Consider the following 26488-nt stretch of genomic DNA (forward strand, 5'->3'; position numbering starts at 1 on the left):
GAAAAACTTCCCTGTCCTGTCCACACTGTTTTTTACAGCATGCGGTAGCTGCTTCTGTGGTGATCCTTAAAAATGCATGTATATAAGCACTGTGGTAGCGAGTTTCACTCCTGGTTAGGCCAGAGGTTGTTTTACTGTCGTTTCTTTTTCTGGAAAGCAGGTTCCTAATGACTAAACCCTAGTGATAACTGACGAGGGGATATGAGTTAACTATGCTACTTCCTGCTACAAGCTTCCGGCTCATAGCAGTATAATCATGCAAATTTATTCTATTGGAGGTACTCAGCACTCACGTGTTGCTGCTGACAAGCAGTGAGGTTCATTTTTCATTTTTTTGTGACCGTAATACAAAAGATATGTTTGCTCACATCAACTATATGTCTATGTATTATCAGTGAGAAGCAGATATACAGTTTGCTTTTTGTGTGCAGTTTTTCAGTCCAGTTCACGCATGATAACTTCCATTTCATGCATGATAACTTCCATTCCATTCCTAAGCTGCTCCAGTGTTCATGAGGGCTGTGTATTGCACGCTAGGCAGTCACAGCCTATCTACTGGGTCAGTATTCTTTCATAATTCACCAGTTGAGCCAAGCCAACTGCACAGCCTGTTTCAATTATAACTGGGAAGTGGTGGCTACGATCACGTATTTATTATCAGCATTCTTTTCTTTTCTTTTCATGCATGCTGATTGTTGGTCATGATGAATTGTCTTTGCACAAGTTGTGTGTGTAACAGTTTGCAAGATTCTATTCTATTTCCCCCCCCCCCCCCCCCCTCATGTGAGGGCCAGCAAACTCTCTCAGTTGTTAATGTGTTCAAACTATCGGGCGTTTTGTCGGATTGAGAACATGCATGTGTGACGAGGCTGTTGACTGGAAGCTTGAAGTATAACTACCTTTCACATCATTGAGAACCATTTAAAGCTAGTGTGTGCAGTAAAGCTGTTTGAGCTACCTATCTAAAGTAACAGTTTATAACAATGGAGTAGTAATTGCAGATTATCAATGCATCAGACAGATGCATCAGCTTGTGGAATGAGCCTTGATTACTATGCCTGCCTTGTTTATATTATAATTAAGTGGTGTCGCCAGCATAGCGTTATCATGGATTCAACCTACCAGACTGGTACCACAGCTGCTGTGTGGCATTATGAGATGCGCAGTTGCAATTTTAGACATGGAAGCAGTATAGCACAGCCTGTGAAGAGCAAATTTGATGAAATTGCAGTGAACTTTGCAGTAAACCTACATCCACATCTCTTCTTTTCATAGCCATTTAGTTGCACCAAATCTTGCTGCCTGGTTGTTTCTTTTTTTTTATGTGGGGGCAAGCATAATTGATTTGGGGGCAAGCATAAATAATCCATAATTGATTTTCATTATATGAAAGGCGAGCTGTTTCATGGCTGGGATGCGCAGGAAGTAATTTTTTTTTTTATATGAACTGTACTTTTGATCATAAAAGTTTGGAATGTACTACTTGGTGTGTAGGCTCATAAATGTTAAGATATAGTTATGGGATCAAAGTACATTACAGAAAGCCTTGTAGACTTTCATCAGGCACATGTGTGTGGAGTTCATCAGAGCATCATGCATTGGTATGCTGTGTCTCAATACCCAACCCAGGCTCGCATTGCTAAATGCAGCTCATGGTGCAGTTGTGTTGTTAGCATTTCTAGGTGCCAGTGCCACTGCAGAGTTAATCTTCTGTCTCTACAACTAGAATCGTAACGTCTGAAAATCATTCAAATGGACTTTGTTTTTTTTGTGCCTCTATAGCTAGTGCATTCTGAACTGCTGTATTTATGTAGGAAGTGTCTGCCTCTTCTTCATGCTGCATGACCTCTGCATTGTAATGTTTTTTGCTGTGCCATCCTTTTCATTTGCAGAAAGTGATCACATGTGACCAAGCCCCCTGTCTTAATAATGGTCTGTGCTACCCTCAGGAAACCATTGGGCGAATTGCTGTAAGTTACTGGAAATTTTTTTACCTCGTCTATTTCTGCCTGTGTGGCCCTTTGCCTTTCAGTTCGCTTTGTTGCATGTCTGGCAGTTTTAAATTCAATGCAGTTCTTAGTCATGCAGGTTGTCTTCCTGCCAGTGTTCACCTATGGAGCAGGAATGCAGATGATAACAAAAGCTCAAAAATAAATTGAAAATGTGCTGGGCTGTGTAAATGAAAAAAAAAAAAATTATCACCCCTCTAACCGATACATAGCATGCTCAGCACTGGTGGTTGTGAGATCTCTACTGGGCCCTGTTTTGTAGCAGGTGTGGAACCTTTCTTTGATAAAAAAAAGTTTTGGTAAGTCTTGTACGAAGGCCAGCTTTCCTTCTGCAATGCAAACCTTTACTGCATGGCCCAGCGGCATTGCAAGATTCATTACTACGGATGCATGTGGCCCACCTATCCTGGAGATGTCGAAATTTTTGCAGAGTGCCGTCCCTACAGTGCTAGGTTTAAAAGTAGCTGTCACCAGCAAATGTTTTTCAAGCACAAGAACCTTTCCAAAGCTTGAGATGGAAGCTTGTATTAGTCGCTGTCTGTTTATTGCACTGTTTCACTTCTTTGCACCCTTTTCTTGTGGATTTGCATGCTCTGAAGGTGTCATCATTTTGATCCACTTCACATTTGTGTTTCTGCGTGGGTGCTTCAGGTTGCCTCCGGTGTCTCGCGAGGCTAGCCAAAGTGAACCCAAGAGCAGTGCATAACATACAGCAGTGAACCGCATTTGCTTCTTGTGACGCTCGTGCGATGCAGTACCGGTGCGAGTGTGAGCATGGCTACGAGGGCACCAACTGTGAGCGCCTCCGAGATTTCTGCGAGAGTGCACCTTGCCTGAATGGTGCCACATGCAAGGGGGAGAAAGGCGGCCACCGGTGTGTCTGTGCCGACGGCTACAGGGGCCCCGCCTGTGCAGAGCTCATCGACTTCTGTCGTGAGCAGCTGACTTATGACACCTGCCTTCATGGGGGACGATGCATACCACATGTGGGCGGCTTCAGCTGCGATTGTGTTGGAAGTAAGTATCTGCAAAGTATGTGATGCAGGCAGGGTGTCTTGTGACGGTGGTTAGCAGGTTTATGAGCTTCATCCAGTATGTTTGGGAGGACTGCTTCCTGAAGTAGCGGCACTCATGGGAGCCAGCCAGGGAGAATTAACTTCCAGTTGTATGTTTACGTGCTAGTAGGCATGCTTTTACATTCTACAATTTATTGCTCTTGCTATCTTTTGAACCTCAATAAAAAAGAAAATCAGTCTAATATGTAACTACTGTATCACTTGTGTAATGAACCAAATTTTTTGAATTGATCTCAATTTGAAGCGAGGGTTCATTACACAGGAAAAAAGAAAAACGAAACAAAACAAAAGATTCTTTTTTTTTTTTTTTTTTGCATGAGTTGTTCATCATTCCATCCATCAATCATCAACAAAAGCATGAGGGTCAGCCACGGTCACGACGCCAGTTTTTAGCACCGTTCAGTTCAAAAGGTGTTGCGCTTTCCAATGATTTTGGGGCAGTGGAGGGCTCCCACTCCTGTCACGGCGAGCATACTGAGCACTGTAGGCTTACACAATCAGGTGAGCAGAGCATGCCACTGCAGACACTCTTGTCAAATGTGCAACTTCTTGTCAGTTTGTCATTCCAGTACCCTCACCCCCCTCCCCCCAAAAACGCGACAGATTATTGTACTCGGAAGAGTAGAGAAAGCACATAAATGCAAGAGAGAGAAATACGTGTAACTGTTAGAGCAGTGTGACTACATCCTAAAACAACACTAAAAGACCCATGACGCACAAAGCAGTGTCCGTAACAGCGCGACTGATCTATGCATATGCCCGATGGCAGCAGCAGGATGGTGTGAATTTAAGAGAAACAAAAATGAAACTATTCTGTCGAGCTATATTTCGGCAATTAGTCATCTGGCCTACCATAGCACACATGCCTAAGGTGTGCAGGTACTACTGTTCTATTCATTCAGGTTCGGGGGCGTCCTTTTCAATCATCGCTGGCTTCGCGGCTCGCTCCTTAACATGGCCTCCTGTCCGAACTGACCGGTGTGAGCCTGCTCGTTTTCAAATTAATGAGCCCATTGAGTGTAGTGTATGGTATAGCTGATGTCTCAAAGTGACTTTGGCTCAGTAATGCAGAGTAAGCAGAACAAAATGCGCACTTAGATAAAAGAATCAGTATGACTTCAGCTACCTAGCTTAGCAGAGTGCACTTAGTACTGGCTAGAAGCTCAAGGAAAATGCCTACGCATGTGCCTGTGCAGCCAATTTGTTTTATCAGCCTGGACAGCCGTGACAAAGGGAGCCGAGACCCATTCGAGCATTACCAAGATGAAAGAGGGACTCTCATTTATTGAGCAAGCACTCATATTTATATGCTCAGTTCACGTGACACAAGACAACCAATAGGCACGTACACAAAAGAAAGTGCATAGCCTATCCACAAAACCAAAACAAGAACCAAAAACTCTCGATATAACATATACTGCCTTCCTTGGGGTAAACAAAGGAAACAAAGAATGATAGGTACTTTGACATGGAATGTTTCTTACAACACATAAATTTTGCATAACACAGAACCTGATTAGTACATGCATTTAAGAAGCACAAGATAAAAGAACCTTTATAGGTCAAAAATACTCAGATGCAAAAGACAAAACATGGCAACAAGACTGGCAATTTGTGTTAATCTTCCTTATTGTAAGCATAAAACATGTTTACTCTCTGTGCATAAAAAAAAAAATGTACATTTGCTTGCTCAAGCATTAAACAAACATACTTTGAAAACATTTTAATGCATACTTTCTATACTAATACTTTTCATAGCACTGTCATTTCACTTCATTTCACGGTCCACGTCACACAGTCACTCTCACTCAGCATCTTTTTTGTTCATTGAAAGGCGGTGGTCATGGAAGAGGTGGCACACGACCGCAGAGTCTACAGTCAATGAAGTATGTAACGACCGGTTCCATCGGATAGTAGTCAGTTGGAGAGTCCATCCCTTCACTGGCATTGGACTGGAAAGTGCTGGATACAGGTTAATAAAAAAAGACACATTCTGTGCAGAAGACACTTCTGGCAAAGGCTCACTGACAGTGCAGTGATCTTGAAGTGGGGATCTTGGAGGGCACTGACATTGTGAATGGATCACTGGTGGTGTCCACATTAGATGAAGTTTTATACATTATGATAGAAGCACCTGGGGCATCCACCATGGAGGATTAGTTAGGTGGTGCAGTGACATAGACGTTTTGGAGAAGTTTTCTCATTGCTTTTGGCCTCTTGGATCCCAGTAATGTTCTGCCTCCTTTCCCACTCCTGAGCCTCTTCTATTCATCAATTGATCTCCACAATTTCTTAATCTGAATTTTGACTCCAAACCCAACCATCTCCAAGGGATGAGCGAGGCCATGTTTTTGTTTTCTTTCTTCTTGTTGCTGCTGTTCTTCCTACTGTATTTTTTGTATGGTCAACGATTGCGGATGGAAGCAAATTGTACAGTTTTCGCGCAGAAAGAACGTATCTTTCCTTGTACAGGGCAAGTAACTGTTGAGGCGTTATGCCAGCTTGATCCGCATCTGTAACAGTGTGTCAGCCTTGGTCGCGGGCTTTGAAACTGGAGAGATCTTTTATTTGGGATTGGTATTCGTGAAGTATCTGCACTGAAATTATTTCTTGTTGGAGGCAGTTTAATGAGTTGCTCTGGCCTTGAAAGTGATGCTACACTATTTCGTTGTGGAGGATACCTCGGATGAGCTTGTCGAGGCTTGAGTGGTCTTGATGCATACGGTCGGCAGAGTCCGATGAAACTCATAAAGAGCAACAAGCTGGCCTTTAAATCTTGGTACTTATGCAGCAAATTGCCATTTGTAACAAGTGGGTCCTTGTGGTGTTAAAGGATGGTGAAATTGCCTCGAAGTAGAAGGTTGCATCACCAGGTGTACAAAGGCCCAACATTCTTCTGCATCCTTAATATCCTGTTCGTGCTTTGTGGCAGTCCTGGAAGGTGCTGCAAATGGCGCCTCAGAACCTTCTGTCTTTCTCGAATTCTTTGAGAAGGCGCTTCTTTTGCAAATCAACCTCTCAAAATAACTTCCAGAGAAGAGTAGTTTCACCATTGCAGCACGTCACATAAAGCAGCTATAGGAGCCTTGCGTTGGAGTTTTGAATAGCGTGACACTGCCTCGTGGTGGCCAAGAAAAAGATGACTGGGTAGTACAATGCCGGCTCTACCTACACTTCAGTGCATATTTCCCAGGCTTTCTACGTCAACTTTTGCTTCTTTCTGCCCCTTTGTGAGCGTGAAAAGATTCTTCATGTATCATGGCCATCATTGTAAGCCGGCAGTAGCCTAAGATTAAAAAAAGCGTTGCACCTCCCGGCAAATTGTTAAAAGCATACGGCACTGATCTTGCCCTGTACCCCTCCGTCTCGAAACATTGTCGCCAGTATTGTCGCTTGCGTTGTAGAGTGCCATGAACAAGTTAACAATTTCATTGTTCGGCTTTACTGCTGTCTTTCATCGCCGCATGAAATGGGGCTATGGTATGATATGCACAGGAGATCCAGTGCATGCATCCACTAGTTCTAGAGAAACGCAGTTCGCTCTATGCCAACTACTCTGCCGGCTCAAAGCTGAAATAATATAGAATGCAGCCAGCTATGTACGCGTTTTTATTCTTGATCGCAAGAGAAGCTGTTTGTTATGCTGCTGTTTTCGACAGCTGCACAAGTAAAAACTGCACGTATGTTAAGCAACTAAAGGCGAGGACAACAAACTAGAGCTCACTTAAAAAAAAAGAGCTGATGTCTCATTGAAAGCAGAAATTCACTTTCGAGAGGAAGCAGCAATAGATGGCATTTGGTGCATATCTATAATTACTGTAGGGCACGTCACACTGCATCACAATATCGACTGCGTCACAGTATATTGTGAAGTGGCATAGACATGACGAAAGCATGACTGGCCAAGATATTCTAGCTGGAGGGTTATGGCGGCTACTACTTAGTATGATCCGCTTCTGCAGAACACCACTGCGCACGCGGTGACCGCCTTGAGCAGGTTGCATACTTCTCGGTGGCTCGTATACCTGCTGCACCTGCACCAGCCAGCGTGCGTGCACTGGTGGCCGTGCCCACCATATTGAATCACGTGAGCGTGTGCGCATGGGCAGCACACGTAAGCTCACAGTAGCAGACCGCGCTATGCTATAACTCAGTTATCGCCATATAAACTAAACATGGAGGGCGGTGGTTTCGGGTATTCATGTGGCTCAGCTTAGCTATGTGTAAAGATTTCGCAGAGCTCCATGAAGAAAGTCACATGTTGGGAGTCAGTTGAAATGGGAAGCCATGACGTGTTGTCTTCCCAAGCTGGCAGTATTCAAAATCAAAAATGGCTACTCAATTTCGCAACATGGTGGTGAGTGGTCTCCCAAGCTGAAGCACAGGCAAAATGGTGGCTCGGCTTTGCAAACGGCAGAGCGGCCTCTTGAGGAAGAATCCCAAAATGGCTCAAGCCTATATCTTTTCAAAATTGCATGCCAGTGTTTTCTGTCAGTGGGGTGGATGCTTTCAAGATATGCATAGGGTGCCCTGTCTGATAAACTTGCCTGCTTGCCAAAGTACTCTGTCAGGCATGCGCTTTTACACAGAAAGAGTAATCCTGGCAGTTTGCATGGTATCTCCACTTTTGCGCAGGACATATACTATTAGGGGCACTGCATCATGGATGAAATAGAACCGAAACTGCACCATTTTCATTCTGCTACAATGAACAAGGAATCACTGTAAATTCTCCCACCTGTCAAAAAGCCATGCTTCCTGCCAGTAGGGAGAGTCTCCAAGTTTCGTGACCCCTTCCCCCCACCCACCCCCCCACCCCTCTCATCATGTAAAACAAGAAGAAAGGTGTTGGCCTCCACCAAACAGTAAAAAAAAAGGTGGCATTGCGAGTGAGTGCAACAATTAACTGCAGGCCGAGAGTCTAAGATGGAAGCTGAAGTGCTTGGGCAGCTTTGAAAACGAAACTACTTTGCCACTCACCAGTGATTAATTTGTACCATCCACGAGGTATGCCTATCCTCACCTGCGGATGTTTGCCTCCTCTTGTGCAGGCAGCATGCTGATGGCAGTCAGCTTGCATCACCTTTGTGTAATGAAGTTGAGTGCTGCACATCAACCAATGGCAGCAGGAATCAGAGTGGCTGATGGTTTTGGGGAAAAGTCCCATTTCCACCTAGTTTTTAGGAGGCTCTACTCCCACACAAAGGTTGCTTCAAGTGCCAAGAAGCTGCAGCAAGGTGTTGCTTTATTTGGTGTCCTGTATGCACATGTGCTGCAGTGTAGCTTTGCCACTGCAGTCTCTCTGAAGAGAAAAGACTGCTGACTTACCACCAGCTGTCACGAATTCTTTAATCGCTGATGGTATCGCCACATCCCTAAAGTTGCTCCTCCGGAGCAAGTGGCTGGGTTAAAGCACATGACCATTCTGGAAAGTCAACTTGATACTGTCTGCTTTGATGGAACAGGCACCCAAAGTGGCCCTTTCAAAGAAATTTAAATTCCACTGTTCTCTGATTTTCTATTTTTGTGCTGTAGTGAGGTAACTTCGCTTACTACAGACTTTGAATATGATGGATGCAATTCGCGTCCGTCAGGTTTCATACAATTGGGCTCAACTGTACATAGGTTTGTCTGAGCATATCATCGGGAGAAAGCTGAGCACCATGCTGGCAGTTTTTGTGCGCATTAAAATGCTGCCTGGTTTTATGTGGTGGAGTGATTTGAGCTCAGCCCTTCCAGTGTAATGAGCAGATGCTTTGTAACTAAACGGCACTGCTGTAGTTTCAGTTGTATAATCACTTTTAGCAGCAAATTAGATTCCATGCCATTATTACTTCATTTGTATTTCCTAATTGTTCAGCATTGTTCTGGCAAACAGCCTCTTCTACTTATTTACAAAGAAGCCTGCCATTGTGGTATTCTTCATTCGGTGATAAAGTGCATAAAAGCTCTGCTGTGAAGGTGAACGGTGGCTGAAGGAGGTGCAGAAAAGAGAAAGAGAATGTTTAAAGACCCCTTTAAGCGTGTTATATAAAACTCAAGTCTTAAGCGTGGCCCGCAAGGAGCGTTTTTTGCACGTGAAAACGCGTTGCACGCCCGACGCCCGCGCCGGCGTCGACAAATTCGCTCCCGCATGGTCAGCAGCTGAGCGGCGTTTTTTTGCCACCCAGTTGTGCGATCATGCATCCGGCGTGTGCGTCGAGGTCGCGCGCATCTTGTTTTCCCTGTTGCACAAGCCCCAAGTTGTGGTTTTCTCTTTCTTCTGGGTCAGGTGTGCCAAGAAAACAGGCACACGCATCGCTTCCAACAGCTATGGCTCTAAATACAGAAGCCATTGCACAAGTGAGGTATCTGAGGCCCGCTGGCAAGGCTAGCAGCTCATAAACAGCCTCTGAGCTCAGCATAGACAGTCGCATGTGGTCCCAGCGGGTGGCCCACCTTCACCGAACTTTTCCTCCTGTAACAAACTTGTACGACCGTGACTTGAAAATGGCATAGAACTGACCAGTGGACAATGCGCCGAGGGCGCGATGCACTGTTCTCAGGAAGGGGCGCCTAATATAGAAAAGAAACGGGACACAATAGCACACACCAACAAAACTGCTCGCCGCTTTGGCTAGCTAACCTAAGAAATAAAAAAGAAAGAAAAGGAAATGCACGGTGCCCGATGCCCGGACCTTTCTGTCGTCGCCTCGTGCGCGGACGACTCTGAAAGACGACATGCTGCTCGGCCGTTTCGGCAGGGAAACCCGAAACCCAAGAATCGGCACCAAACCCCCGTCTTTCTGCACTCGCGCGCAACATGCACGTGAGCGAGTCTCTCTCGGCTGGCATGGCTCCGACCAGAATCGCGTTACGGCTGCTCCGGCTCTCATTGGCCCTTTGCTGCTGCCCTCTTCCGGCGTTGGGCGCGTCGTCGGCGTTTTTTTCTGTTCCGCCAGATCCCAACGATTTGGCAAAATCCTCCTCCCCGGCGGCAAAAAAATGCTGCGCTGCTGTCGACGCCAACAAATCTCTCAGAAAAACGCTCCATGCAGGCCATGCTTTAGACAGCAGCAAGCCCGGGTGCTTTTACTATTCTCTTTGAAAAGGAGAATGACTAGCCATGTAACATTTGTTTGTTTGTTTGTTTGTTTTTTCCTGCAGCCGGCTACGAGGGTGGCCGTTGTGAGACGAATGTGGATGAATGTGTGCTAGAAGTGTCTCCCTGTGAGCATGGCGGCACGTGCCTTGACCGCCCTGGCTCGTATGAGTGTGTGTGCCCCGACGGTCGCTTTGGCCGCCACTGTGAGCACAACGACAGCTGCCAGCAGGAGGATCCCTGCCGAAATGGAGCCCCTTGCACACCTCTGGCTGAGGGGCGCTTCTTCTGCAACTGCACTCCAGGCTACCATGGGCTCACCTGCGCACTCCTGGTGAGCAGCGCACGAACTGCGTTTGAGGCTGCTGCAATATACTGCTGCTTGTCAGCTCAAAGCACTCTTGTTTCAAACTGTCTCACGTTGCCGAGTTTTGCCAAGTTTGGTTGACATGTCAGCAATAGCAACGCATGCACATTCTGTTGTTGGCCAGTCTCACTTTTTCTGTCTGGCCTTTAAGCTCACTTTGCCATTACAAAGACGGGCTGCTCTTTGCATTGAACAAATTGTTTTCAGCCATCCAGCACAGCATTAATGCACAAGCTACATGTCGAATGTGTTAATGTGTTCAGGGTGCAAAACGTTTTTAATTAGTAGTTCATGTCAGCAGAAATTGTACATTTTCATGATTAAGGGAGAGGCTACTCTTAGAAAAAAAATTTGTTTCTGTACCAAATTTAATCAGTATGCACACCCTTGCCTAGTTTTCTGTGCTGATTTTAGGTTGCTTAGTTTTCAGGATAGACGTAATTAACACTATAATTACCAGGAACAACAAAAAAAAACACTATAAAGGGTTACAAATGTCACATGGTTTGATTCTAGAAAGAAAAAGAGATGCAATTTTGGAAACAGTTTTGTCATTATATCACTACAGGTGATCTTAAAGGCCCACTGTCCACCCTCCGGTCGAAAATATTTTCTTCCCCGGTGACTGTGAGACTTCGTCCCTAGAACTCAAGGCCACAAAATGTTTTTGAAAAGAGTAACTAATAACGCAGTTACAGCCACCGCAATCACCCGATTCTGTCGTGCTTCTCTCCTTCCGTTCCCTCGTAAAGGTTTTTCACTCTTCTGCCCGAGGTCGTCTAGCCTCCGCAAGACAAATTCCCCTTCCTCATCTGCGTTTGGCGGGAGGTGGGGCGTGGCTGTCCGCGAGCGCGGAAAAAAACAACAAAAAGGCTGAGGGAGCGCGCGCCGCTGGATTCAGTCTGGCCGTGGCGAGGGTAAAGCGCGCAGCGAGCGGTAGACACCCATCCTTCTCCCGTCAGTCAGCGAGACGGACCACTGGACGTCGTTCGCGGTACATACGTCATTACTGTGGCCTGTCGGGCCAGCGCAGAAAACGGGGAAGCTGGCTTCCCGAAGGAGAGCATCAGAGAGCTTTGAATTGTATTTTCGATGCTTTGCGGCGCGCGTGTCACTGTAGCATTTTGCACAGACTATCTCCGGTACTTGATCGAAACACTAGGCTCCTTTGCTTAAAAGGGCCTTCCCTGGACAGTGGCCCTTTAAGACATTGAAACTCGAGGTAAAAATTCCTAACATGCAATCAAAAACTCGAGCATTTAAAAAATTTTCTGAAACCCATTTAAAAATTCTGCTTTCAACATTGCACAGCCTACACAAGCTGCTATGTGCTAAAAAAAAGAATTGTGGTTCTATCTGCCATAGATTTCGAGATATGCTAGTTTGAGATCTGCCGACGGTCCAAAATTTTTATTTTGAGAAAAACAAAGTGCTGTTTACGGCAAAATACATCAAATTTATTCACATACTGGCATTACCAGATGCTTAATAACTCCCTGGGATGTAGTCAGTTTGACTAGAGTCATTGAAATAGTGCTTTTTCAGTGTGCGCTGCAGATTTTCTGCAGATTTGCGCTTCTGTATAGATGAAGTTTCCTCTGTTCATCCTTCTCTTGCATCCGCTTGTTTGACTAGGGACTAGGCGTTAGGCTGAGCTCTTGCAGTATGCGAGCAGTAGTCCTCTCGCTCCCTTCATTGACTTTCATTACTGCTTCAGCCACAGCAGCCTGATAGGTGAAGAGAGAAGCATGCCATTCCTTTCGGGCAAGTGCCCATACCATCGAATGCAAGCTCTTGTTACTGTTTTGAGTCTTCCCTGGTTGGCAGCGCTCTAGCAGCCTCCTGTCTGAAAGCCTTTCATATATAGGCAGTAAAGCCTTGCAGACATTCGCCTCTAGCCTCTGCTGGCACCAAGAATCAGGGCATCAGGGAATCAGACTGTGGCTGTAATTACAGTCATTGGACGCCACATGATGGTAGGTGGCCGTCACAGCTTTGTGTGTGCCCTGCCGGGGTGGCACAGTGGTTACGGTGCTCGACTACTGTTCCCAAGGATGCGGGATCGAATCCTGGCCTCGGCGGCAGCTTTTCGATAAAGGCGAAAAGCAAGGCGCCAGTGTGCTATGCGATGTCAGTGCATGTTAAAGAACCCCAGGTGGTCGAAATTTCCGGAGTTCTCCACTACGGCGTCTCTCATAGCCTGAGTTGCTTTTGGACATTAAACCCCACAAACCAAATCAAACCACAGCTTTGTGTGTGGCTTCCACATCACCTATGTGAGATTTTAGCACTAATGAATAATAGAAGCTCACTTTAGTTATTAAATCTGGTGCAAATTTGCCTCTCCCACCGAGTGATTCTCCAGCAGGGCCCTTCTGCTTAGTGATCAGGTTGCACAGTGCAGTACCCATGCATTTTTGTGCATGATTTACGCAATCTTCTTTCTAGATATCAATATATCAAAGCGGGGAACGTGCGACTGTCCCAGTCCGAGAGCATTTTGGTATAATGGAGGTTATGCTACTGTAGTGACTGCTGGAATAAGATTAGGGCAGCCTCAACCTCCAGTTTTCCAGCCTTCTTGTTCGCGTTTTTTTGGCAGATGGGGTTCTGCTTCCAGGTTTGGTATGTCTGGTTGCCCTCTTTCGGGCCCCATTCACACGCGGCACAAAAATTGCTCAGCACACCAAACTCATGAACAAGTCCCGTGAACAAATTCGATGACAGTTCCGATGCCCACATCTGAAGAGTGCCCGCGTGCCATCCAGGAACCATTAAATACAACGATATTGCGTGGCTTCATATTTAGCTTCATGTAAACTTCTTGAACTGTTCGCGCAAAGTCGGAAGTCAACTTATGGGCCATGCGGTCCACTGCCGGCGTCAACCTTGTCTTGACCTGCTTCTGCCAAGTTCTTGCGTGCAGGCTACGGTGCGATATATTCATTGTCAAAAATATATCATTGAGCACAGCACATTGATTCCCGGTCGACTGCATCGCACGCGCGTCAAGAACGTTCACCACGAACAAGCTCACTGTCTGGTTGTTTTTCATGCATGGCGAGCTCCATTGCGATGAAATGTTGCCACAGTTCATACACACCATATTCATCTTGGTGGCAAGGCCGCATTTTCTTTCAGATTTGTCAATGCTTACGTCGCCGTTGCACACCTTGCACTTTACAGATGCCAGCATCTCATTCACTGACTGCAAACTAACAACAGGGAAGGTTGTGTCGCTAAGCAGGGCAGGTTGTGGTTGTGGCGTTATCAATTCTGCCAAAGATTTTTGCCTTGCGCTCCATTGCTGCAGTCGCTGCCATCTGTTGAATCTTCTCTTGGGCTTTCCTGTCTCTTCTATATTGCAAGGTTGTAGCATCGGAGTATCGCGATGAATGCGACTACTGTCTGAAAAAGTTTCCGTGGCCGGCGTTGCTGTTAGGCCTAGCCGACCGGTCGGCACTTCCCGATCCGCTGGTGGAGGCATATCCATGGCAATCGAGGTTTCCATGGTACTCGAGGTGTCTATGGCACTTCTTCATGTTGTTAATGAGATTTTGAATTGGAAAACATTTATTTCGTTAAAATGCAGATGCAAACGGTCCGCTCTGGATGGCCTCCAGTCCATGGCTGGCGGCGGTCTTAGTGGCCCACTCGGTGGCCAAGGCTTGAATGCCCGGGTTCGAGCTGACCAGAACGGCCTCCCATTGCTCAAGAGAAAGAATTTGTACTAGATCTTCCGGTGGAGGTTCTTCTTTACATTGCCATAGTATGCGATCATACGTGGCTGTTTCGCCACAGAACCTGCACGCGGAGTTAAAGTCATCCGGGTACATTTTTGCTAATAGGTAAGGGCTAAGAAAGGATCTCGTCTGGAGTCTCCTCCAAGCGGTCTCCTGTGCCTTATCCAACGTTTTGTCAGGTGGTGGAAATTTGTGCTGTTCCAATCTGTAATGACTTGTGATATCGTGACAAGACGCCAGCCCCTCTTTGGAGTGACCCATGGATACGAAGGACCCACCGACTCGGTTGACGAAATCTCGAGCCATGTTGTGGGCCGCCTCATTTCCCGGATTCTCCGAGTGAGCCAGCACCCATATCACCTCAATTTCTCTGTATGGTTGCCTGGTCAGTTTCAGTATTTTCTGCGCTGCAGTTGAGATTCTGCCCCCCCCGCAAAGCTATGGACAGCAAATTTAGAATCGAAGAAGATTGTATCCGTGTCGGTGCTAGCTATGGCTAGTGCCACAGCTGCCTCTTCTACGGTTTCCGAAGATTTTGTCACTACTGACCCTGATGCCTGCAGCCGCCCGTGCACGTCCACCACCGCCAGTGCGAATGCTCCTCTTGTTGCGTATTCTGTCGCGTCAACATAGACAGCTCCTTCGCTCGTTGCGTATTTTTCGTGTAGAGCTATTAGCCTAGCTTTCCTCCTTCCTTCATGGTAAGAAGGGTGCATATTCTTTGGTAGTGGATTGATCGTCAGTCGCTTGCGAAGGAGTTTGGGTAGCTGTATTTTCGTGTCCTCGGGTGGAAGTTCCACGCCTATGCCTAGGCGCTCCAGTATGGCTCTGCCTGCCTTAGTGCGCTTAAGCCGTTCTTTTTGCATTGTGAGGTGAGCCTCCTTAAGCTCCTCTAGTGTATTGTGTATTCCCAGTCCCATGAGTCTTTCTGTCGATGTGTAGTTCGACAGCCCTAGGGCTGCTTTGTATGCTTGCCTAATTATTGTCTTGGCTTTGCCTTTCTCCGCAGCATCTAGTTTTAGGTATGGTAGCGCATACACCATCCTGTTCTGGACAAATGCCTGCACTATCCTACAGAGGTCTTTTTCTCTGACTCCTCTCCTATGGTTGGCAATTCTTCTAATTAGCCTAATTGACATATTAACTGATGTTTTCAGCTTTTGCAGGGTTTCTTTGTTTTTCCTGTTAGCTTGTAGATACAGCCCTAAGATCCTTATTGACTGCACCTCCTTGATTAGAAGTCCCCCCATGCACACGTTAAGCGGGGTTGGGGACGCTTGGCTCCTGGAACCGGGACCCCTGGGTTTGGGTCTGATGACCAGTAGCTCTGATTTTGGATGTGAGCATGATAGGCCTGAAAGACCTGCGAGCTCTACGATAGTGTCTACCGCGCGTTGCAACGTTTCCTCTATCCGACCGTCACTCCCGTTGGTGGTCCAGAGTGCGATGTCATCTGCGTAGAATGTATGTCTCAGCCCAGGAATGACTTCCAGTCGGGGTGGAAGCTTTATGAGGGAGAGATTGAAGAGAAATGGTGGCAGTACTGATCCTTGCGGTGTCCCTCTACCCCCTAGCCGAAAAGGTAATGACTCTATTTCGCCTATTTTAATTATCGCGGACCTATGGCTGAGAAATGAGCGAATGTATCGGAAGGTTTTTTCTCCTGGGTTAATGTTTGAGAGGTTCTCGAGAATGGCTTCGTGTGCCACGTTATTGAAGGCCTTGGTGAGGTCTAGCCCTAGCACTGCTTTGGTGCTCGTGCATTTCCCAGTGTCTATGACGTCTGCTTGGAGCTGAATCATGACATCCTGTGTAGATAAATTAGCTCTGAAGCCTAGCATAGTTGTTGGCAAGATCTCTTTGTCCTCTGCGTACTCCTGCAGTCTGTTTAGGATCACATGCTCCATGAGCTTGCCTACGCAGGAAGTGAGCGATATTGGGCGCAAATTGGCTATATCTAGTTTCTTGCCTGGTTTGGGAATAAAAGTAATCATTGCATGCCTCCAGGCTTGACGGATTTCACCATCGTTCCAGTACTTATTCATGAGCCCCGTGATTGCCTCTACTGATTTTGCGTCTAAATTCCTTAATGCTTTGTTTGTGACCTCGTCCGGGCCTGCCGCGGACGTGGTGCGGAGCTGTCCCATGGCGAAGCAAACCTCTGCCTCCGTTATTTCTGAATCTAGCTCTGGATTTGGGAGTCCTCGGTAGTCTGGCAGTTGAGCCCAAGAGGCCTTGCTGAGATATCGATTGTAGTTCTAGCAAGAACTCTTCCGGGGTGCCCTCGTATTTATGGATCAGTCTAGCGAGCTGATTTTTCTGCGTCGATTTTGTCTGTGTCTGATCTAGTAGATATCTGAGCATTTGCCACGTTTTTTTACATCCTAGTTGTCCATTCATGCGGTCACATATCTGACCCCACTGCTTTTCTTGAAGCTCTAGTGTGTAGGCTTCTATCTGTCTTTCTAGTTTCGCTATACGTTTCCTTAGCGGTCTTAGGTGTTTATGCTTCCTCAGTCTCTTTTGCAGGCTGAGGTGAGCTTCCCACATATGGAGTAGCCGGGAGTCAGATATTTGGCCCTCCTGAATATCCTTTTTAAGTGACTCGATCCAATCATCGAGATTCGTGATTTCTGTTTCGGCTGTTTGCTCTCTTAGGTCCCTGAATTTATCCCAATCCGTAATAGACTTTTTTCACTTCTTTCCGTACTTGTGCGTAACACGAACTTCGGCACCGGTGTCGACATTGTTGCAGGGCGCTCCAACAAACGCACTTTGACAAGATGGCAACCGCTTGTGCACTGCTGACGCTGGCAGCAGACAACGGTGGCCGTCAGCCAATGAGATAGCGCGCTTCAGTCACGTGCACCGACTAGCAAATAGCATCACGTGTTTCTGCTGCTTTTTGGCGGCATTTTCTTCCTCGTTTAGCGCGCAAAAGAACAGCAACGGCACAAAAATAAGAATGAAAGGCAGCTCTTTCAAATGAGACCAAGGTGGCGCCAATCGCTGCAACAGAGCGACAATAGCGTGCCGCAGAAAAAGCACTGCTCTTGTGCGAAAATTTCTTCAGAATGAGCGTGGATCCAAGTTTTATACTCATTTTAGAATGCAATATTGACTCTGGAGATTGGAAAATTCATAGCGTGGTATAAAAACAGCTGCAGATTTCGAAAAGTATTCCTGAAAAATAGTTTTTTTTTTGCGATTTTTTTTTCACCTCAAATAGCCGCCTAGCTTAGGCTTCGTTCCGCAAGTTAATGCGGAACATATTATGGGAGATCCTTTTCACTTCCTCCCTTAAGTGCCTCGAAATGCAGCAGCTTGCATATTGCGATAAACACTTGAGTTTCTTTTCCAGCTTTTCAAAATGGTGCGTCAGCAGTGCCATTGGTGAGGCGCAAACTCACTTTTGCATGTGACGGGGCCCCACACAGGTGAGCAGCGCTTCACTGGACAGCACAGACTTGAAGCTGGTGATTGGCCTGACGGTGGCCTGCGTGTTCCTGCTGGCTTTCATCGTTGGGGCCACGGTGTTCCTGCGCATGGCCAAGAAGAAGCGGGCCACCCGTGGTACCTACAGCCCCAGCAACCAGGAGATGTTTGGTGCACGTGTTGAGATGAATCCCGTCATGAAGCCTCCACCCGAGGAGAGGCTGATATGAGCACTGTAGGTGATAAGCTTCCCACCACCACTGTGGCAGCTGTGCTGCTACTGCAGTTTTTAAACTTTCCGCCTTTTTTCAAATTCAGCCGGCATTTCTACTTTAAGACTGATCAGGGTTTTCGGTGCGGACATTCTTTCTCTGCCTAGATCAGAGGCAAAGGATCTTTGCTGCAATCCTGTTTTTTTTTGTTTTTTTTCGCAGCGGGGTCAGTGTTGCTTTGTCTCACTGTTGCACCACTTGTGACAAAATTTTGCCACTTCTACTGGCCTGTGGACCAAGGCATTTTTATATCCTGGACAACAACCAGGATGTTTTCCTTCTTATTGCTTTGGTTCTGAGACCATCTCTACTATTCTTCTGTCTCCACAACAGTGGAAACAAATTTTCAGTCTGTTGCTTTATATCTCTATCTCTCTCTCCCTCTCTCCATTCTTTTTTTTGACAGCTGACCTGTGCCAACAGGGATGCGTTTATTCTAGTACCAAGCTTGGTTTACCTTGGCCAAAACTTCTTTTTATAGTTTCAACCCAGAAAGTAAGGCTCATTACACTTATTTTATATTTTTGGTGCTGAGACTTGGGTCGTATTCAGTTTTTATTGTTTTTTCAAGTGTTGTTCTGATCGTTTTCACCCTCATCTCATTGGTGGAAGTGCCGTAACTGGAAGTAGCGGCACGCACTCATTTCCTGTCGCTGCTCGCAGTGGCAGATGAAATTGACATCGAGGTTGAGCTGTTTCCACCAATCAGGTGACTTGAGGTGAGCGTGCGAATAGCACTTCTGAAAACATGATGCAAACTCTGAACACAGGCCAGGTGCTCTTTCTTTCTATTTCCCCAAGGGCACTGCTTTCAGTTTTATTTCTTTCTATTTCTGGTGAAAGGATCGAGCACTTCCTTCTTTTTATGCTTTGGCACACTGCCAATTGTGTCACTGCCTCACCCATCAACTCCAGCAGCTCTACATTTCCAAACCAGCTTGACCAGCTAGAATGGAGCTGTATATTTTTAAAGGAGTGATACGCTTCCTCCTCTACTTTTGTGCCGCCGGCTGCCATCGTCTGCCCATTGTGGTGGCTGTGAATCCGCGTTGCCTGCCTGTCACTTCAGTCACGTGTGGTGTGCCCGGAGCCCCAGACAAAGCAGCTACGGTGAGCAACCAGGGACATGTATGCACTGTGTTTTTCACTTGGAGACATTGCAATGACATTGTTGTGCCACGTAGCATATGCGTTCGTCAAGTGGAATAGACTGCGGTGAAGTTTTTGTCTGCAGAGTTTTTTCCGGGATGCACAACGACTTGGAAAGACTCGAGCCAAGTCAGCAGCGCGTACAAAAGACTGAGAAAGGACTGAACTCTGCCACATAAAGACTGCCTTGGCTTAAGAGTTCCTATGGGGCCACTGGTAGCCTATTTGTGCTGTTTTGCTTTGAAGTGATAATGGCGAATGCAGGGCCTTGTACTGTGGCCCAATCAGTGTTGCCTAACCGTGCCACTCATTTGTGTCACATGGATTGGAATTTTCTTTGCGTAGGTATTTTGGCAGACCATAGGAGATGACCACCTTTCAGCCATTGCAACTATGTCTCGTGTTAGCACATTGATTCACTGCAGCTTATTGGGGGAATTGCTGAAGGAAGGCTGTTACTCTATTGAAGCCTGTTCTAATGCATATTTCCATTTGCTGCACTATGTATATTAGTGAGCAAGAAGGTTGATGTTGCTGATGTGCTTTTCCTCATTCCGTCCAGCACACTGTTGTGCAAATTCTGCCAAAGCACCTATAAGATGTTAGCTTTCTATAGATACTGATGTTTGAATTGTGATGCGAGGTCTGTTCTGTACAAAGCAGCTAGATGTGAAACAGCTAGCAACGCAACTATACCATGTTGCCTTGCTGATCCATGGCCTTCATACTTTGCTAATTAAAATTGCATTTATTCTAAGAAGCGACTGCTAGTAACAACATCTCTGCCTACAGATGCAACTTCAAATAATCTTTAGGCGCTGTGTTTCATTATGCAATCGCGGAACTGGCATTAGTGCAAGGACTAGACGCGCAGAGGATCCTGAGCCACAGTTAATAATTCACGCTGTGGAACAAAATTTGTTAATTACAATATTTAATTGCTGAAGAATATAACATACCAGTGCTGGCTGGTTATCCTAAATACTTCTTGTTGGTTTGGCACCGTAGATACTGAGGACTCTAGTACCAAATGGTATGTTGAGGTCACCTTTTATAAATCTTGCTCACCACTGGAGCTACTATTTGCCTTGCTCTTGCTTGTTTGTTTTTTTCTTCTGCATGTGGGGAAAGGAGCTCACACTCATATATGCCTGGCTTTCCTGCTCCTATCCGTCAGCATTATTTGTTATGCATGCAGCATGATACTTCGTTTCGGTGGCAAATTCCAGTTCTGCCAAAAGTGAAACATCAGATGTGTTGTCGACTCGTAAAAGAAGCAGGATTTTCTTTGGCAGCCCTTAATTTTGTTTTTGTAAGAGTAGAACAATACCACAGCTTGTCATTGTTCATTGCATTACTCCTTTCAGCTGTCTGCATTTTTAACGATGCATGACTTTATTGAGCCATGAATTCTATGAAAAATTGAGGACTGCATCTAGTCCTTTGACTTCCAGTGAGAAAGGTGACTATTGCTGGAAGTACAGGCCGGTAGGAAGTCGGAAATATGATAACAGCCTAATGATAATGTGTTGTGCAAAATTACACACCTTCGTTGAAATTTGCTCTGGCAGTCTTTTAGCTGTTGCAATGACTTCTGTGGCGTTAGGCAAAGGGACAGAGTTTCCCCATTTGTAAGTTTTATATGAAACTTCCCATACAAATTATGGCAATACAATGTGCACTATATTGCAGCAGTCTTTATTCTGTTCTCCAAATCAATTAGTTCAATATGACAGTGTCATGATGAAGTTCCTTTAAACCTACATTTCAATACATTTGTCTCATTGTTTCATTTGTGAGAAGCTGTACACCCTACAGTCCATTTTCAAACTCCACAGGAAAGGAGCTGAGTCGGCTGCAGAAGATTAGGTTTCGCTTGGTAAGATGTTATACCTTGGCTAGAGATTATGGAGCTCATACATTGTTCTGTATAAGCTTTTATAAATTGAAGCATTTTTCTGGCCAGTACGTACAGGCTAGTGAGGCTCGATAGAACAGTGTTCATACAGCTGACTACTTGCTGTTGAAAATTAGTTGAAATTTGTTTATACATTTGACTGCCAATTAATTTTACCATGGTGGAGGATTAAATGATTTCCATTTCCCAAACTTCAAATTCTAGGGTGGGTTAGAACTGTGTAGCAATGGAAACCCTTACAATTAAGAGTATCTTCTGCTGGATATCTACATTAGTACTCAGAAGCGGCCATCCTGAAGCCTTGCATTGTGCCATCATAAATCTCAACAAGGAGCTCATAAAAGCTTTCTGCGAGGTTTTTTGTTTGTTTTGAGGCTACACGGCCATTTAGTGCAGGTACTACAAGTGGAGTGGATAGCTGGCAGGTCTATTTGTGCATGCACGTGGCAGCTGGGGCCCAATTGGAATATGCTGTTTCCACTGGTGCAAAGTATCCCTTCTGGTGCTTTAGTAGCGCTTGTGGCCCAGATGCTCATAGATCTCTCTGGCTAAATTCTATTTCTCTCGTACTTAAATTGCTAGCGTTTTTTTCCCTGCAGAAATGCGGACAGGTGTTGCAACTTGTAAGCATAGTTGAACTGGAAAAAAAATAATATTAATTATAGTAATGTCAAATCAGTGGAAGTCAGCATGTTGCTTGTTAGGATTTGTTACTGGTTGTTGTAGATGATTTGCCTTGATATGCTACACATGGCTATTAAGAAAAAAGAAAAGGGCAGAAAAACATTTCATTGCTGTAGCAGGGTGGCATTCGGAGGGCCCTTGTCATGCACTGTTTTTGATAATGAAATTATTATCGCATAAGGCTTAGCATGTGTTGAAGGGGGGCTAACACTTGGTGAATAACCACTATGTTCCTATGCAGCACAGTATCTGGATTACGTTCTGCCATAAATGCCTTTTCGCTAAACTTGTAGGGTAACTGAATCTCTCACTATCTGTATGGCCTGTTTCTGGGAACTAGTGGCACGGGCAGAGGCTTATTATTCTACTCTCCTTTATGGCTACCTCACCATATTTTATGTTTCTAGGAACTGCTGTAACAAGGTTATTTTTCTCTACATCAGTGTGTTGCAATTCAATGGCTTCAGTCTTAACTTGAATCTCAAATGTCACTCTGTATGCGTTTGGTAAGATGTGCGGAAAAACATGTTTTGGATGGTGGCAAGAAGTCTCCCCAGAATTGTGCAGCTTAAAAGAAGGCCAAGGTACCTATCCTTGTTTTCTCTGGTATCTGTGGGTGTAAAAATTGCCGCGAATGTTGTTTCTTTTGATGCTGTAGCCTTTATTTTGCCAAAGACGTTCATTCCATTAGAAATGGAAAAGGTATGAATCCTTTTCTTCCATTTTTTTTTTTTTTTTTTTTTTTTTTTTTAGTCTTGCTGCTAACCCCTAAGCAGTACAGCTTGCCCGCCAAGTGGCATGCTTGTTTGCTTTTGAGTGTGTGCTTGTGATAATGTCACTGAGACCCTGCCAGTGGTTATAATACTTGTGTAATTGCTCAGGGAGGTTACAAAGCAGTCTTGCTCTTTCTGTGCATGCAGTAACCATGCTTTCTTCACAGTGCTTGCAGTGAAACTATGTTTGGACCAGTTGCTATTGTCTCAGTACTAGACAACTGTTAGCATATTTGTGCCAGGCAGGGTCTGCTCAGTATTTTTTTTTTAATAAATGGCCATGGCACCAGGTGAGCACGGCTTCATGCTCCAAGTTGTGCTTTGTGTGTGCTTGTGTTTGGCTAGCTTTACCATTTTTTGTGAAGGCACAAAGTTTTTCCTGCAGCATGTGCACGGGGTGGCAGGGTGCAAGCTGATTACGGCTGATTTTAACTTCTCTTACGGAGCTTGACTTTTCAACGGTCTCCAAATTAGTTGACTTTGCTTGAAACTGCTAATTTAGAAGGCTGGTCACAAAAATTCTTGTTTACCGGAACAAACTAGAGTTTTGTGCTCAGTTCCTGCATGCACATAGTCTCCAACAACAGCTTGTGTTTACACTAGGAGGTGTATCGCATCGCTCGGTGTGGGGGGTAGCCAGGTGTCGACTACCGGATAGATAGAACGGATTGGGTACAGTGATATACAGCTGACAAGTGCAGTTGAGTTTTGAATGGGACCAAGAAAGACTGTGTGCTGCATGGCATTCGCGCAGTGATGGAAGGTATGTTTTGTCTGTGTCTAGTTAATGGAACAGTGTTTTCTCAACACCTTAGGGCTTGCAATAAGCTGCACGCATGCACATGGTCACTGCTCTCTGCACTGGGCATGGAGTTGAGTGTGAACATATCTAAACTAGAAGACAGTGAAAGTTTGCTATCCCACTCATGCCAGCACGTGGAATAGATTGACTTTGTTTTTGTTTGTTTGTTCCCAAGCACAAATTTATGCTACTCCCTATCTGTCTGTCTGTCTATAGTGCAGGAGCTGAAAATGTTATTCTTTGAAGGTTTAAGCCATTATTGTGATTGTTTATTTTATAGATACCTCTTTAGGTTTTATGCTTTAGTGTAGAGGAAAACACATTCCAGCAATTTAGACTGAATACAGATGTGAAAGATGTACAGATTCTGTTTTGGCAGAGTTGTGCACCTTTGCGCAGTGTTTTTAAATGTGCAAAGTGTTTAAAATGTTTACAGAAACTACTACGGGTGTGTACTGTGTGCACTTGCATGTTGGTTTGGGATGATTTTTTTTTTCCTTTAGCCTGGCTGAGCAGACGGCAAAACTCTGTTGTTGCTGTGGGTGTAGCCAAACTCTCGGCATGCTTCTGGCATTCTCGATTTTCTCTGCCTAGCTGCTTCGTGCTGATCAGCTTCCCAGTCAGCAGTGGTGTTACATCTTCACGCAGAAAGGAGTCTCAACTCCCTCCTCCTGCCTGCAGTGCATCGAGTGCAGTTTTTAAAAGCAAGACAGGACTGGAGTATAAATGTAGATACTTAAGGAAAGCAAGTTGAATTTTTGTCCACATGTGTAAGCAGAGTGACATTTCTGTACCATTGTCTTCTCCAAAAGCGAGGCTGTCAGAAGCGTGCTGGGTAGAAACGGCATAATTATAGCCACCATCCCATTGCTTTATTTCTTTTCATATATATTTGAATAAAAGGCCCACCACTTAAAAGCAATTGTGCAGTATATAAACAAGTGTACATTCCAAGTGGATTGCATGTTTTACATAGATTAAGTATGTATACATGTATATGTGTTTTGTCATGTATTTATTTTTTGTTCAGAGATGTATGAATGATTTCCTTGTGCTCTGTTAGATTGACCCATGTTGTTGCATTCAACTGCCAAGAAGTGCCTTGATAATTCCTTAATGGAACTGCCAATAGATTTTTCTTGTTTTTGTTTTCTTTTATGCATGGAGCAGTTTTTTTCGAGTTTGCATGTGTATGTGTGGCTGAAAAACAAAAATACTTTCTTCAGTTTGTAGAAGGTGTGGGAATCCTGTAAGGGTGTGCCATAGGTTTCCCCTGATGTCCATGCCTTGCAGTAGCTGCAGCAGCACTGGGATATGTATACGCATTTTGCATACTGTACAAGCTATGATTGTCCGAATGATGTCTTGCATCATAATTTAATCAGTTGTGTGTAGATGCCATCAGCCAGCATCAATGGTGTAGACAAAAATGTGACAGCAAATTTTTTCACAAGGAATTTATGCTAGTAGCAGGAAATGTCATTCATTTCCTACAAAAAGCATGAATGTATGGCACGCGAAGTACTACAGTCTTTGCTTAGGCCAGCATGCAGCAAAAATTGATGAGGATTCCATTGATAAAATTTGTTAACGCTGTCACTCCATTCTTTTTCCGATCTTGTATGGAAGGCCGCTGAAGTTTCTCAAAGCTGGAAACATGCATGCACCTAGCTTAGCTTACTGGGTGCAAAAGGTTTTTGAATGATGCCTAAAATTAAATTTCCACACACTATGTTAGGTTGACTACAACAGTATATCCTCATTGCACGGTTACCCGCGAAATTCATGCAGCTGTAGCTGTAAAACAGCTTGGCGGTACATATTCTGTCCACTTTGTTACACGGGGTAGGGGCAGTTCTTGGCTGTTGGAAGTGCCTAACCTACCGATGGCAAGTGGCAAATCCACTTGAACTTGGGCACTTGTGCAAATGTGCAACTGCCTCCTTGCAAATAGCAAGGACCTCGTTGCACAACTCTCAACAGCTGGCTGCCAGAAAAACTGCTCCCTTTCCCCTTTGCTAGGAAATGTTTGCCAGTGACTGTCAGGTCCTGCAGGTAGGATGCAGTGGCACCAGTCTGCATCTTCTCTTCATCAGTCTTGAAGCTGCTTCATGCCCAAGTCAAAAGTGACCGGCTCCAGTGTTCCTGCAGTGCTAGTGAAATCATTTTAAAGCTGTATTGTAATCTTTGAAATTTGAATTTGGGTGCATTTACTCTTTTTATTTTGGTTACATGTATAGGTAAATAATCTATTCGAGAATTATTAAAACATTCTACAGCCAAATCATGAGCACTCTAAGGTACTGTTATGTTGATATTAGTTAAGGTCTAAGCTTGTAATCTTTGGTGCATGACAATGTGTTCTAAAGTTCTGCTCTTCTGCTGTTAGAGTAAGATGCATAGAACTGCTTCTTTTGCAAAGTTGTCCAGTTCACTTTTGTGGCCGCTAGGCCTGGCAGTACCTAATTGACGGTCAGCCACTTTGTTAACACTGTCAATGCCTTTGAGGGGCTAACTGGACTTTGGGTGGTTTTACTGTGGCACATCACTAAATAACATTATTAGCATATCCTAAAGAAGTCATTTACATGAGTTCATTAGTTGAGAATGGCATATGCACACAGACTGTACCTACTCTTGCTTCCACAGTATAGCTGTTTGGGTGCTTAAGGATCACTGTGGTGCTGATCACAGAAATATGAGAAGTGCCTTGTTTTTGTGCACAAAACCGTAACAAAAATAGGTGCTAGAGAGTCAGGGTTTTAATAATCCTTTGTTTTCTGCACTGCATGAAAAATTGAAGAGTGAGCGGTATCTTAGAGTTGTTTCCTCTTGAACTGTGTAAATTAAGCCAAAGGTGCCGTGAAAAAAAAATAAATAGTGACTCTTATACCTGTGGATGGTGTTCTTCCTTTCTCACTTTGACACTTCTTGTGTACGCATGCTGGGAAACGGGTGTTGTCTTACCTTTAAGTGGCATTATGCAATAAACGCATTTGTTGCTCTCCATAGCCAGCTTGTTGCTATTACCTCTATGGAAGCCAAAACGCCGCTTGAACCTTGTTTTGGACAGCGTCTATTTTTTCGTCGTGTACCATCGCATCCAGATCGCTGTCGAAATCTTGGCTTCACAATGCTACTAGGCTTCACCTGCTGCTCCTACATATGCTCTCTCTGAG

At 45.0% G+C, this 26488-nt stretch overlaps 1 protein-coding gene across 1 annotated transcript in view; it reads left to right on the forward strand.

The window, feature by feature from the left end:
* Positions 1 to 26207, forward strand: part of LOC146184876 (protein crumbs-like) — a 267601-nt gene extending 241394 nt beyond the window's left edge. Inside the window, exons 24-27 of the mRNA XM_084609522.1 lie at positions 1893 to 1970; positions 2765 to 3026; positions 10232 to 10500; positions 17714 to 26207. Coding sequence (XP_084465648.1) covers positions 1893 to 1970; positions 2765 to 3026; positions 10232 to 10500; positions 17714 to 17941 — 837 coding nt within the window. The 3' untranslated portion in view covers positions 17942 to 26207. The remainder of the gene's footprint in view (positions 1 to 1892; positions 1971 to 2764; positions 3027 to 10231; positions 10501 to 17713) is intronic.
* The last annotated feature ends 281 nt before the right edge of the window (positions 26208 to 26488 follow it).

Source organism: Amblyomma maculatum, chromosome 7 (genome assembly GCF_055883805.1).
Source record: "Amblyomma maculatum isolate TAMU_Amacu chromosome 7, ASM5588380v1, whole genome shotgun sequence".
In the NCBI taxonomy this organism is placed as follows: Eukaryota; Metazoa; Arthropoda; class Arachnida; order Ixodida; family Ixodidae; genus Amblyomma; species Amblyomma maculatum.